The 14,767-nt window shown below is 37.4% G+C and overlaps 1 protein-coding gene across 8 annotated transcripts in view; it reads left to right on the plus strand.

Moving 5' to 3' along the window:
* Positions 1-14,767, plus strand: part of LOC123874418 (protein unc-13 homolog B) — a 419,803-nt gene that overhangs the window by 397,908 nt on the left and 7,128 nt on the right. For all 8 annotated transcript variants that reach the window (XM_045919729.1, XM_045919731.1, XM_045919724.1 and 5 more), the window contains 11 exons: positions 6,668-6,846; positions 7,452-7,602; positions 8,182-8,340; positions 8,767-8,892; positions 9,493-9,660; positions 10,263-10,376; positions 11,516-11,683; positions 12,109-12,330; positions 13,094-13,260; positions 13,749-13,893; positions 14,602-14,733. In XM_045919729.1, the coding sequence (XP_045775685.1) occupies positions 6,668-6,846; positions 7,452-7,602; positions 8,182-8,340; positions 8,767-8,892; positions 9,493-9,660; positions 10,263-10,376; positions 11,516-11,683; positions 12,109-12,330; positions 13,094-13,260; positions 13,749-13,893; positions 14,602-14,733 (1,731 nt within the window). The remainder of the gene's footprint in view (positions 1-6,667; positions 6,847-7,451; positions 7,603-8,181; positions 8,341-8,766; positions 8,893-9,492; positions 9,661-10,262; positions 10,377-11,515; positions 11,684-12,108; positions 12,331-13,093; positions 13,261-13,748; positions 13,894-14,601; positions 14,734-14,767) is intronic.

A 14,767-nucleotide genomic window follows, 5' to 3' on the forward strand; every position in this document is an offset into this window, starting at 1 on the left:
AGCAATTAAATATCACTTGTTTTAATGATAAAGGAAAAAATCATGAGGAAACCTTAATGCTTGAGAATTTTCCATAATGTTCTCAAAGGTATGTGAAGCGTGCTAATACGCTCTGGGCGAGCATGGCAGACTCTACCCTTAACCGTCCTCATTCTGAGGTGACCCGTTCTCAGTAGTGGGCCAGCAATTGGTTGATATGATGACTACTCCAAACTAAGTTTAGGTAAGTATATGAAAATCGTGCTGTTGAAACATGTCATGCAACGTAACAAACGGCTAATTTCTGTTACTCATGTACAGGAATAATGACCAAAGAGAAAACTCCTTTTAAATTGTCGCTTTGGTATAAATTACTGAAACGCGGAGTGTTCTAATTACCTTGGCTTGTTTTTTTTTTTGAAGTAGAAACAAATTAAAGGAAATTAGCATTCTGAACGCGTTTTACGGCATGTTTATGTGATATTGTCCCATTTTCACGTTTCTCAGAGAAGCTAAGTTTATATATTTTTTTTTGAAAATTAACATTCTGTTCACTACCCTTTTGTCTGAGACCAAAGATAATTATGAAGCTCCGAATAGGCTAATGCAGAGATAAATAACTTAAAATTTAAAAAACCCCCGGCACAAAAACCTCTATAAGAAAACTAGAAAAGAGCTGATAACTTTCAAACGGCTGAACCGATTTTCTTCGATTATAGCTAAGAACACACTCGATCAAGCCGCCTTTCAAACAAAAAAAAACTAAATTAAAATCGGTGCATTCGTTCCGGTCTCTCGCCTGTCCAGTTTGGTGACGGGCGAGGGAGATGTTGAGGATAGGAAACGTGGAAAGGGAATTGCCCTTCCCGCGAACCCTAGGCCTCAGGAGGACCTGTGGGTGATGGACACGGGGTAGTCCGTCGCTCACTGTGTGGTCCTCGGGTTGGTTGGCGTGCTGTGGTTCCGGCATGCCTCTAACGGTGTTTGGGGGCACGTAGTGTCCCAGTGGTGGGTCTGCTAAGGCGGACATCCGCTGGCGGAGTAACGAGGTGTTTACGGTCCCTTATGCTCCGCCATCAGCGGTAGGATGGAACTTCGTGAGGTTTATAGTCGGTAGGAGTCCGACATAACCACTGTGCTCCCCCGTGGTCGGTGGTAATCCATGACGGATTTTCCTCACGATAAAAAAAAAGGTATCATTACTTGTATCTCCATTTATCTATCAGGTAGGTACTAACGTAGTGTTACATGTGAAAATTGTTTGATTAAAATATTTCAACAAGAATCTATCAACCGAAAATCGGGATTCATCGGGAAATATCTACGTGAAAAATATTTAACCAATTTACAGTTACGAATTCCTACTCGAAATTTTTGCGGTATAATTTAAAAACTGAAGCTTTTACCTTTTATTTGAAATACGATTTTTAAAACAAAATTGTTTACCATTCGTTATACCTTCTTATTAAATATTGAAAGTGAGATATTGTCTTTGATTTTATTTTTTATGCCTGTACATCCATACTTCCATACTAATGTTATAAATGCTAAAGTGTGTCTGTTTGTCTGTCTGTCTGTCCATCAGAAATCCCATCCGCTTAACCGATTTGTAAGAAATCTGGTACCGAGCTAGTTTGCGTCCCTGTAATTGACATAGGCAACTTTTATCCCGGAAAATCAAAGAGTTCCTATGGGATTTTACAAAACCGAAATCCACGCGGGCGAAGCCGCGGGCATCCTCTAGTTGTACATATTTACGTATAATTTTTTACTACAGGCATTTTTTTGTCCCGAAAAGTTAAACTGTTAACACACGGGATCCTTATAGCCCCCAAATCCCCGTCGAAGTGATGGCATTATTTACTTATTTAGTACGGATTATCTACTTGGTAGAAATAGCTTCCATCCTGGAGACGAATAAAGTCGCGGCTATAAACTAGTACTTTATATTATCCAATCACACTAACCAAAACAAAAACATTGACTTTAAAGCTTATTTACTTATGTTTACTTAGGACACCATCCTTATGGAAAATTTCCATAACATCGACGTTAGGTACCTACTCCAAAATTCGTTAGTTATAAAGTAAACAGCTACGCAACCGTGACTTGAGACGACTGGGATGGCTTGATAAGAGTAATGGAATGAAGCACTTATAATGTACCTAATAGACGAAGTAACTAGAGGAAACAGCTTGAGTGGGTCTAGTCCTTGCCACTTATGTAAAAATATGATTGTTCGGGTTCCGTACCTAAAAAGGAGAAAAGGAACCCTTATTACCTTACTTTGTCGTCTGTCTGTCTGTCCCTCCGTCCGTCCGTCTGTTTGTTCATCTGTCTGTCTGTCGTGTCTGACAAGAAAAGCTATAGGCCCTATAAGGTTTACTGACAGACAGACTTTACTGTAAACAATTTGTATGTAGAAACCTAATATGTATGTAGGTAAACCTATCGTAGCTATTTTTGATCTTCTTTATGCTTACCTATTATGTTTTTGAATATAAAAACTTGTAATCCATAAAATTAAAAACGTAAGTAGTTGTATACGGACAACCGCAAAGTCGTTTTTTGGTACATTTTAGACCTTTTTTTCGTTATAAAGCTATCTTTAATAGCGCACGCTTGATTAAATTTTAAAACCACGAGTAGCTAGCCGTTAGAAAATGCTTGTTAACTTTTAACAACCCTTGCAGTACATTATGATACGAGAGTCAGCTTGACCTGCCACCCTCTCGCCTGAGATCAAAAGAAATTAACAATGCAAATAAGTGTGGACTGGTTTCCATCATTTAGACTTAGTTATAAAGTTCATACCTCTTGTTTGCATATTACTTTTTTAATATTTTTGACACCTTGAAATTCATACTTTTCATTTATATTGAATATCATAGTTTCCACTTTTTCAAATAATATAAAATGACCAATTATAGGGATGCGCATAAAAGAGCAGCACATACCTACCCCCTTATCTCACCTAAAAAAAAAAATTATTAAAATGTAAATGAAAAATATAAAATTTAAGATGTCAGAAAATGTAACACAAATATGTTTTGTTACGTTTTCTACGAGTATCATAGGTTCTAAAGCATCAGTTTTAGCCTATAATATATGATTTAGCATTTTGGAGAACAATACCTAAGCCAAACCTTATGCCCTGGATCTAACTAATAATATGTCAAAATGTTCGACACACTAGGAGCGCTGCGCTGTCTGAAATGGGGACATATTCGTATTCGAAGCGTGTGATAGGTCAAAATGTATTTACCACATCGATCGTATACGTAATTGATGCGTGTAGATAGACTGTTGTGTTTTGCATATGTGTGTGAAGTTGGTAATTTATTTTGCTTCCGGCCTCTGCTCCGTCTCTGTCGGTGTTTAGTGTTTTATTTCCAAATTGGTGTTAATTTGTAATTTGGAAATAAAACACACACATATTATTACACTCATGGCAACCTCCACAAGGACGGTAAAACAAGCCTTGGTATTTAAAGACCTACCATGACTCTTTACATTTTTAACCTATTTAGCCCGTTCACACAGGCTGCGTAAGCGTAGACGTAGCACGTACCATTGCGTTGTAATGTATAGAACTGTATGAAACATGGCACACCGCTTGCGTAAAGCGTGGACGTATGCGTAGCTCGGTGTATTAGGGGTTTACGCGCGTCACTACGCACATGTCACGGGTACGAGCTTGGTGTGAATCAGCCTTTTTTCCTATTAGGCGTCCATTAGACTATTTGCTGTAAGTTTTGCCATATTCAGTGCTGTGACCAAGTAGGTGAAAGTAGGAACTAATAAGTCAAAAGCCGGCTTAACACTCGCACGTGAAGTCGCGCCGTTATTTCACGCCGTGAATGTATGCCGCGATCCACGCGTGAACTGAGTCCCTCCACACTCGCAAATCTTCACAGTCTTGTTCGTGACGTTGACGATGCGTTCACGTTCGCGCTTCTGCAAAACCTTTGTCGCGGACCAAAAACCAACACTTGATCGGGGAAAGGCGCGAAGCGCGAACGCGAAGGCGTGAACAACATCTACACTCATGTTTCGCAGTTGTCGCGGGCTTTCGCGGCCGTTCGCGCCGCGAGTGTAGAGCCCACTTAAGATTTTTGACTGTGACTGACAAAGAAGTATACCGTCAACCATGTAACTGTTTGCATGACAAATATCTGAATAATACTCTGCTTCATCAGTCTTTCGTCACTCATGATAGACGCAATCTGATATAGAACCTATCGCCTTGAACGCGTAAAGCATCATCCAAACTTGAACGATAAAGCGACTTCGAAATTCGAATGGGGAACGGAAGCCACGCGGCAGCGGTCGCCTCCCATGATATTTTAGCGTGTGTGCACTTACGCAACTACTACTCCTGCAGTGTATAGATTTGCGTCATGGACGTTCCACATCGAGGCCCGCATCCCGCGCTTATGACGCGCAGGTGTGGTCATAGCTTTACAAAGCAAATGTCATTACAAAATGTCGCTATATATATAATCAGAATAAATCTATGGCTATAACACAATGTTATCCAATAACAAAGCTCCGTTCAGCGAATGGAAACAAAATGGGGGAGTTCTTGCTCCCTCATCGTTTTGCCGCAACGCTGTTAATCTAATCATACATACGTGAACTGTCACTGTTAGCGTATAATTGGGTTTAGTTTTTTTAACCCCCGACCCAAAAAGAGGGGTGTTATAAGTTTGACGTCTGTATCTGTGTATCTGTCTGTGACATCGTAGCGCCTAAACGAATGAACCGATTTTAATTTAGGTTTTTTTGTTTGAAAGGTGTTTTGATTGAGAGTGTTCTTAGCTATAATTCAAAAAAGTTGGTTCAGCCGTTTGAAAGTTATCAGCTCTTTTCTAGTTACTGTAACCTTCATTTGTCGGGGGTGTTACAACTTTTTAATTTAGGTACACTTGTACCAGTGGTACCAGACAATCTGTAGGTAATATTGGGCAAATATAAAATTGACACGCACGTTTCTTTGTTTTTAAGCACAGAAACAGTTTTTTCTAAACTTACTAGTGTTAATTGGCTGATGTGTCACATAATTAATATTCCTTTAGGGTTTTAAAACAAATAAAGAAAATCCACACAACAACCAAGACAATTAAGTGCTTATGGGTATAATACAATAATATTATATGTATGGGTCGCAAAAGTGTATAAAAGGAGTTATTGGTAACCTCTGACAAAAGCGATACATTACATTACAGATACATTTATAATGATGTAGTAAAAGAAAAAAAAATGTAGCTTTTTTATTCACCTACAAAATCAAGGGCATCGTGAAAAATACGAGAGTAAAATAATATGATAGAGTTGGAAAACTGTGTTTGCTGTAGAATGCGTTAATTAAAACTCTCGTACCGTTTCGGCGAGTTTTTTGTCGTCACAATGTTTGAACTATAAACTTTTATTTAAATTTAAATTGCACTAGATAAATAATTTGAAAATATGACATTGAATATCGGTTTAGTTAAAGAAGAGATCATTCATTAACTAGCTCAAGTTTAGTATTGTGGCTGTAGCTACGTCTGGTTAAGAACTTTTCCATTTCATATTATTTTAACGCATTATAAAAGAAACTTGAAGCTTGAGAAAATATACCTAAGTAATATTTCTATAATACATATGTAGAACCAGATGAACTGACGTCTGAAAACCAGGTAAACCTAAAAACGAGGCACTTTCACTACTTAAAATAATAGATATAAGTATACTAATATATATTAAATAGAATATTGAGAGTAATATTCGTAAAAACCCGAATCCTCAAAAATGTGATAATATAATACGAATATAACTTCGATTCTTTAATATTAATCAACATTTTTCGGGTCAAACACAAATAAATTCAATTTGTTTTGGCACTGTTTGTGATTTCCCATATGAATTTGCTTCAATATTTTTATTGAAATAAAGAGAAAAAAGTGTTACTACAAATCCGATTAAAGTACCAACATTTGTCTCCCAGGAAATGGACTCGTAACAATTTAATATAAAACGTGTTATATTCAGTTACTAGTTCACAACACGATTCTTTACTAGACAGTTCTGATAACTATAACTTTTTTCGTGCTGAATATAAAAATAAAAAGCTTTTACTACTCTTTAGTTACAATTTTATTAACAAGCAAGCTTGTATATTTACTGTCTTGGATCAACGTTGATCTACGAACGCAATTAATTGAAATACCTACCTATTCTATTGCAAGTGACCCTACTATAGAATTACTATTCACATCAATTACCTAATTGACATCGTATGGAAATACAGTTTTCTTGCCGAAGACTTTCTTTTAGAAGTTGCATCTTGTATTGCTGTCCCATTTCTAGAGTAGAGCAAAAACTAAATTTTTGAAATATCGCTGAAAAACAAAGGAATTTAAAAAACTGATATTTCCAAAAAAATTTGCTTATTATAATTAAACTAAAACCGTTAGTTCATGTATTGTTTTGTGAAACATTCGTTTTTAGAAAAAGGACTACAGAGTGATCAGCATAATAATATAATCTTAAAAGTGTCTAGACGGTTTTAAACGGTCATTCTATAATAATAAAAAATTGGCGCAAGTTTTTTATTAGCTTTTAGCTCTCTCAAACGGAAGGGTCCATTATACTTTTGGTATTATCTTTAGATTTTTAAAACTTTAACTTTTTCGTCTATCCACAGTATACCTGCCTCCACGAAAACCTATTCCATTACCTTTGCGAAGAAAATGGTGGTGCAGTGACGCTTCCGGCAGCGCGAGGCGATGATGCTTGGAAGATATACTTCAATGAAAACCCCGAAGAGATCGTCGACGAGTTCGCTATGAGATACGGCATCGAAGCTATTTATCAGGCTATGACGTAAGTTCTTGAGTTATAATGTAAAAAACTCCGATACTAAAGCGATGACAAGAAAATTTTCAATACATAATATTGTTAATAGAGACACGAACCAAGCAAAAATGGAGTGGAGAAGAAAATATGTGTCCAGTGAAAAAAATATCACGTCATCTTTTAAAATTTGGATTGGTTGACTGTACACAATCTCCTCTCCGCTCCACTTAGGTTTGAACCGGGCCTTATGTACTGAGAAAGAGATGCAAATAAAGCAAATTTTGGCTGCCACGGGGTCAAAAAATCAATTTTAGTTAACAAAGAAAAACCATTAGGTATGTACATGAGATTTTTGGAAATTGTAATCAAAAACATAGAAAAAATACAGACAAAATTACCTTCTTTTTCCGAATAGAACTTAAAATCTAGATGTTTGGACGAGAGATTTTCGAAAATCGACTATAGACTCTATCACTACACTTGCCTTCAGGGCTTACAGCCACCATGTTAGAACAGTAAAATCAACGCAACAATGTTGTTGACTGTATTTACAATAAATACTCATCCTAAAACTGTGTTCGGACCTATTACCTATTTACAACGTAATTTACGTTTTGTACATTATTTTCCAGGCATTTTCACTGCCTCTCTACAAAATACCTCTGCGCGGGCGTGCCAGCTGTCATGTCCACCCTGTTGGCTAACATTAACGCCTACTATGCTCACACCACTGCGTCTTCCGCCGTCTCCGCATCAGACAGATTTGCTGCTTCCAACTTTGGAGTAAGATAATATATTAATCTTCTATTTTGGGTGGGGAGTAATTCAGCAATTATCAAGTCATTTGTTTCCATCATACCTTTTGGATCAATATTAGCCTCTTCTTAACCCATCGTTGGCCCACTACTGAGTACGGCTTCCATCTCAGAAGGTCAAAGCCCTATGGCTTTGACCTTCCTCATTCTGAGATGGATGCGCATAGTCAGCGTGCCTATGCACGCTGTCTATGCGCAGATAGACAAAGTTTACACATCTTCAAAGTCAAAGTCGCTTATTTAAATCGGGTACTATTTATTGTACACTTTTTGATTGACAAACAATGATGAGGTGATAATTAATTACGTAAACTTAAAGCTAAAGCTACGAGCTTCGAGAACTTGATTATAGAGAACTCTCAGGTATGCAGGTTGTTGTCACTGTTAAAGCAAGTGATATTTAATTTCTTAAACGCACTTAACTCGGACTCCTTGAATAGGTGGCCGAAGTCTTAACCAAAAGGCTATCACCAATTCATATAGAGACATAATTTGTTAAGAACATTTAAAGTATAGACGGATAGAATAACTTAAATTTTTCTAACAGAAAGAAAAGTTCGTCAAACTGCTCGACCAACTGCACAATTCCCTCCGGATCGATCTCTCAATGTACCGCAACAACTTCCCAGCATCCAGCGCTGAGAAACTCATGGACCTCAAATCTACTGTCGACCTGCTCACTAGCATTACATTCTTTAGGATGAAGGTACAAATAAATTCACTTATTATTACACTAACACTTTAGGTACTACTAGGTATAAATGTATGTTTGTTTGTCTTTCAATCACGCTGTAACTGAGCGACGGATCGATCTGATTTTTTTCCTGGATACTTAGTAAAGCCCTGGATAATGTCATAGACTACATATTATCCCAGTAAATCTATGCGGATTTTTAAAAAAAAATCGCGGGCGTCATCTTGTAATAATAATACAATAATAATTACTAGATAGGTACCAAAGAACCGTTATTTTGTTGAAGCCTTGTTTTCTAATCTTGAAACCTATCTCATAATTTTATTGAAGTGGATCAGCGATATTGAAGTGGACTTCAATATTTAAAAAAATTGTTTAATGTTTAGATAGATGTAGTTTTATTTTATGTAATTCATATTACCATTCTCTATCTTTCAGGTCCAAGAGCTCAGCAGCCCGCCTCGTGCCAGTACTGTCGTCAAAGACTGCGTAAAAGCTTGCCTTAGATCAACATATCAATTCCTATTCGAAAACTGTTACGAGCTATACAATAGAGAGTTCCAGGTAAATTAAATTAAAACTCAAAAAGTGGAAAAAACTTAAAATATATCTACCGAATTTATTGTAACATCCGTAGGTACCTACTTATTCCAAAAAAAACTTTGATACTTAAATCATTTCCAATTTCTAATAAATTATTGTAATTAAATTTTCGAAAATACCATCGCGTTTCTTGCTGGTTCTTCTTGGTAGGTAAAAAGGTCATTTTTAATGAGTGGTAGATTTAATTCACGTTTGCATAACACTTTGTATAATAATTATAGTCGATCGAAGTCCGACTTCCAAAGTCAGTTACCCATCCAGTTACCAGGATGGGTAACTGGATGGGTAACTGGACTTTGGAGGTCGGGCTTTGGTTTTCTCGTTTCCTTCGTGCCTTGGAGAACACATTAAGCCGTTGGTTCAATATATCACTATCACCTGATTTTCTCTATTACCTAAAATCTCGTGCTCTTAATCGAGTTGTATGCGGAAGAATAAGGAAGCCCACCGCTTTATTATTTCGTGAAATCTCTAACATTATCCAATTAATGGACAAGAGTCACGGCCTTCAGGAATGTGAAATAGATGTAGAAAGAGAAGCTAATACAAATGATTGTATAGGTGGACCCGAATGAAGCGAAACGCGATCCATCAGACCACGGGCCGCAGCTGGATTCGGTGGACTTCTGGCACAAACTGATAGCGCTCATCGTATCTGTGATAGAAGAGGATAGGAACAGCTACGCGCCCGTCCTCAACCAGTTCCCGCAGGAATTGAATATTGGACAGGTAACAGATTTTTATGCAACTTAGTCCAAGTGGATTAAGGTTTCTGAAAAATCACGGAGCATGAACGTATTTTAGTACATTATTTATTTTTCCCGTATCAAAAGTTTCACCTGTTTTCACTTAAAAATTACTAGCATTATAGAGACATACCTATGTGCAAATGAATACAAACAATCTTAGTGTTAAACGGCAACATCGGCTCAGCGATTAATGAATAAAAAATAAAAATATAACAAAGAGAGACATAAAGTATGGTTTCTTGCATTTGGAGAGAAATACCTATAGACATACATATTGTTCGAATTCAGGATAGAATTTAGTTCGGTGGGTTACGTATCTAATAACGGGTTATATGAAAAATGAGCATTGCTCTATTTCAGCTCGGGTAAGCAGGGCTTTTATTATTATTATGTACAGTGGACACTGTAGGTTTACCAGTTAACAAAGACAATATCAGATGCCTATTTATTTCATTTTGATTTGCACTGTTCTATTTTTTAAGTGGCGTTAAAATATATACTTACCTGTTTTTTCAATATAAGAAAGTTACCTTCTAAAAACAAACATTCTCATAAGATAAATCTGATGTTTTTGTGTTTTAGTTATCTGCTGCGACGATGTGGTCATTGTTCGCCGTGGACATGAAGTACGCGCTAGAAGAACATGAACAGCATCGGCTCTGCAAGTCTTCCGCTTATATGAATCTGCATTTCAAGGTATCATTCTTATCACACCAGTAGACGTCCATTGCTGGGTATAAGTCTCTTGTAGGGAATTCCACACGCCAGGGTCTTACTGTGCGTCCACCACACACTGCTCTACTCGAGGAACATGCGAGTAACGCGGCCACACTATGTCTCTGCCTCCGTTCCTCGCTTCTTCCCATGCCACACGGGCACTGTGGTCGGGGGCTTACGCCACTGCCGCTCGTTTGATATCGTCTGTCCACCTAGTGAGAGGGATTTTCCAACGCTGTGCTTTCCTACGAATTTTATGTAATTCATATACCTACCATAACTTGATCTTGAAAAAAACCTTTTTATTCAACTAACTCCCTGGTACCTCTATGAGCTTTTTAAGTGGCCATTTAACCCTAATGACTTGAGTAATTACTACGGTTCAACCATTTTTTTAGAGAATGCTCAGTTTTTTAAAAATTGAAAGGGACATGCAATGTGACGATTAGCTAAAATACTAGATAATCTGTGTTATTAGTGTCGAGTATACTTTAATCAAAACAATCTTAGGGCGGCTTTTATTACGATAGGTAGATAAATAAAACTAAATAAATATAATTTAAGGTACATTACTACATCAAAAGTTTAAAACAAAAAACCTTAACAGAATAATACCTATTTCGATATTTAGGTTTACAATATTATGTGTTAGTGGTTATAGCTGGGATCGACAGCTTGGCGTCCTACCCTTTGGGTCTTCAAAGTCACCCATCCTGTTATCAACTTGGTTCAATATTACTTAACCACCGCAATCTACTGGTATTTAATTGCGTTGACGCAGCAATCCTTCTCATGAAAAATTACCGATCCAGTAATCTTCTTCTACTAATTATGGTGGTTATTCCGGCAACCTGAAGTTTTGTCACTGACTCTGAAATAATATGCGCGTGATTTTATTGCACAACTGGCTTTGATTTCCTTCTCTACCTATCCTTTTTTTTCTTTTCGGAATTAGCGGGCTACTTGGGAGCCCGTTATCACGTTGACCATTGTTGATCTATTGTGTTCGCGACCACCTAACAATACTGATTGCCGCTAGGTATATGTATATCAGCCGGATTTTTATACCAGATACCTATAATAGACCTTAACAATTATTACCAAAACTTGTGTTTCAGGTTAAATGGCTACATACAAATTACGTGAAAGACGTTCCTCCATACTGCGGCGCAGTTCCAGAGTACCCGGCGTGGTTTGAACCCTTCGTCATGCAGTGGCTCAATGAAAATGATGACGTGTCACTAGAATACCTCAACGGTGCTTTCAACAGAGATAAGAGAGACGGGGTAAGCTTCAGATACCTACTCATAATCACACTGACAGCGAGACTAATAAATAATAATCTACCTACCAGATTTTTTTTTTAGAGAATCTTTTGAGGCGCTTTATTTTTAGGAAGTTATATTATAATGAATAGTTTTGAAGTGAAGTTACAAAGCAAGAGTAAATGTTCTTTTATATTATACCATGCGTAAGAAGCTTCACTTCGGCTTTTTTCAATTATTTTGTTAAAAAATTACATCAAAAAATCCTTTTTTTAATTCTGATACAAGTTAACCCTTGCCTGCGACCTTATCTGTTATTACCTAAATGATGATGCAATCTAAGAGGGAAGCGGAATAACTTGGAACGAGTTTGGTAGATCCCTTTTGAAAACAATCGTTGATATTATAAATGAACCAAGAAAACTAATCCAAGGTTTTCGTTACAGTTCCAAAAATCTAGCGAACACGCACTGTTCAGTAACTCAGTGGTTGATGTGTTCACGCAACTGACGCAATGCTTCGATGTGGTGTCCAAACTCGAGTGTCCTGATCCGGAGATATGGAAGCGATATATGAAGAGATTTGCGAAGACCATCGTTAAAGTACTGGTTGCGTACGCGGATATCGTGAAAAAGGAGTTTCCTGAGCATTTGAAGGAGGAAAGAGTGGTATGTTTCATCATTCAGAATAGAATAGAATAGATTTTTATTCAAATACACTTTTACAAGTGCTTTTGAATCGTTAAATAATTTACCACTGGTTCGGAATGCCGTTCCTACCGAGAAGAACCAGCAAGAAACTCGGCGGTTGCTCTTTTCAACTCTTCAATTTACAATAATATTCATCAATCAGGATATCAAAAATACCTGGACGGCAAATTGTTGTCTTCACACCTTGCGTTGGCATTTCATCGGAGAAAGTGGAGTATCTACTCAGAACTTTGTGGGCTAGAAAGTATGTATAGGTCTGAATCTTTTTGGAGTTGAAAAGTGTAAAAGTTTTGTGAATTTTCCAAAGTCGTTCGGTTGCCCACGATACATCTGGGTTCTTCAACAAAATCCAATAAAATAAATTTTGATCTCTTCCTCTCCAGTCGTTCCTTCATTACTGAAGATTATGTTCAGAGATCCCAGTCTTAAATGGATCAGATGTTTCCATTTCCTTCTGTCGATGGCCATTTTAGTGATGGTGTAGAACTGGCACGAATTTGTCACTTGGCCAGACTTTTTTTTATTCAGACACAAATAATTAGCCCTTGACTGTAATCTCACCTGATGGTAAGTGCTCATGCAGTCTAAGATAGAAGCGGGTTGACCTGAAAATATATTTTTGAGGAGCGGCATCTCCCTCTTCTGCCCTTTTCTGCTTCTTTGGTATACCTAATTCTAATTAAACGTAACGTAGTAATTTATCTTAACTATTTGTTCTTAGGCCTGCATTCTAATGAACAATATACAGCAGCTCCGAGTGCAGTTAGAGAAGATGTTTGAAGCAATGGGCGGCACGAAGCTCGAACGAGATGCCGCCGATATTTTGAACGATTTGCAAGCCAGCCTCAATAGCACATTGGACGAGCTCGCATCTATGTTTGCTATCAGGTATGCTAATAAATAATAGAACGTGTAAATTCTTCAACACTGAAATTCAATAATCTGAAATAGTCTCCAAAATTCACCACCCAGACTTAAAAAGTGTATTTTTAAAACATGGTGCACACACACCTTAACTTGCTTGGACGACGAATTTTGGTCAGTTGGCAACAACATTCAGCCCCTAATGTATCTCGAATTGGGAGTCCTTTTTATCTTCGAAATGCATAAAAGTTAAGGGTGACTGAGTTGCTCCTCAGTGGAGCCTCTATCTTGACTATGAATTCCAATATAAATTTCCGTCCGTTGATAACCTGTCTTCTTTGCTCTCCGTTGAATGAGTACCCGAAGTGCATGGTTAGTAATTCCACTTCCATTTTCAAATTCTACCTACCGATTATTACGACAAAGTACGTTGCAATACCTGAATTGCCAACACAGTGTGTCAGCATTTTCATGAAAAATTGTGAACTTTTGAATATTTCTATCACTTTCAGCCTAGAAACGAGGATAACAGCCAGTGTGAAGGAGCTCGGGGAATTACTTCAAAAGGTGGGAGGCGGCACGGCAGTTCCTGGCGCGCCGCAGCCGCCCGCGCATCACGAGGCTGATGAGGTGCTGAGGCCGCTGATGGATATTTTGGTAAGTTTTATTAATCTAGAAATAATATTCTCTATATATTATCTATATAATAATATAATATATAATCGGTTGAGCTATTGAGTAAGCCTCAATAGCTCAACCGGTAAAGGAGTGGCCTGAAAACCGAAAGGTCGACGGTTCAAACCCCACCCGTTGCACTATTGTCGTACCTACTCCTAGCACAAGCCTGACGCTTAGTTGGAGAGGAAAGGGGAATATTAGTCATTTAACATGGCTAATATTCTTTATTAAAAAAAAAAAAAAAAAAAAATTATTGAACCAAGAAAAAGATTTTTACAATAAAAGAACACTAATCTAGAACACAGAAAAGGTAAACACAAGCTAGCAAACAAAGCTTTCTATATACCAATCTTTCAACTATCATCTATCTACCAACTTTCTATATCCAATACCTACTATGCATAAATAAAACTAGCTGTAGCTTTTTAATCTTGTATACTGAGCAGTTCTGTTCTAGTACGAAAAAGCACGAAACGGATAAGTAGTAAAATGTTTAGCAAAATAAGGAACTAAGCTTAGACTAAGCTTTGGTATCCGCTGCGCTCAACTGGAGCGGAGACCAATCCTTAATCTAAGGAACTAAATAAAATGTTCTCGATCTCGTACAAAAAATAACTGAAAGTTGTAATAAAAGTTCTAATTTACAAATTAATTGGTTTGTTTTTCAAATTTTTTGTACAAACGCAGGATGGCTCGCTAACAATGTACGCGGAATCTTGCGAGAAAACTGTGCTCAAGAGGCTTTTGAAAGAACTATGGAAGATTGTGATGAAGATACTCGAGAAAACTGTGGTGCTTCCCCCTATGACTGATAAGACGGTAAGCTTGTTTTGATAGTAGCAAAAATATATCG

The sequence above is a fragment of the Maniola jurtina genome, chromosome 18 (assembly GCF_905333055.1).
Source record: "Maniola jurtina chromosome 18, ilManJurt1.1, whole genome shotgun sequence".
NCBI lineage: Eukaryota > Metazoa > Arthropoda > Insecta > Lepidoptera > Nymphalidae > Maniola > Maniola jurtina.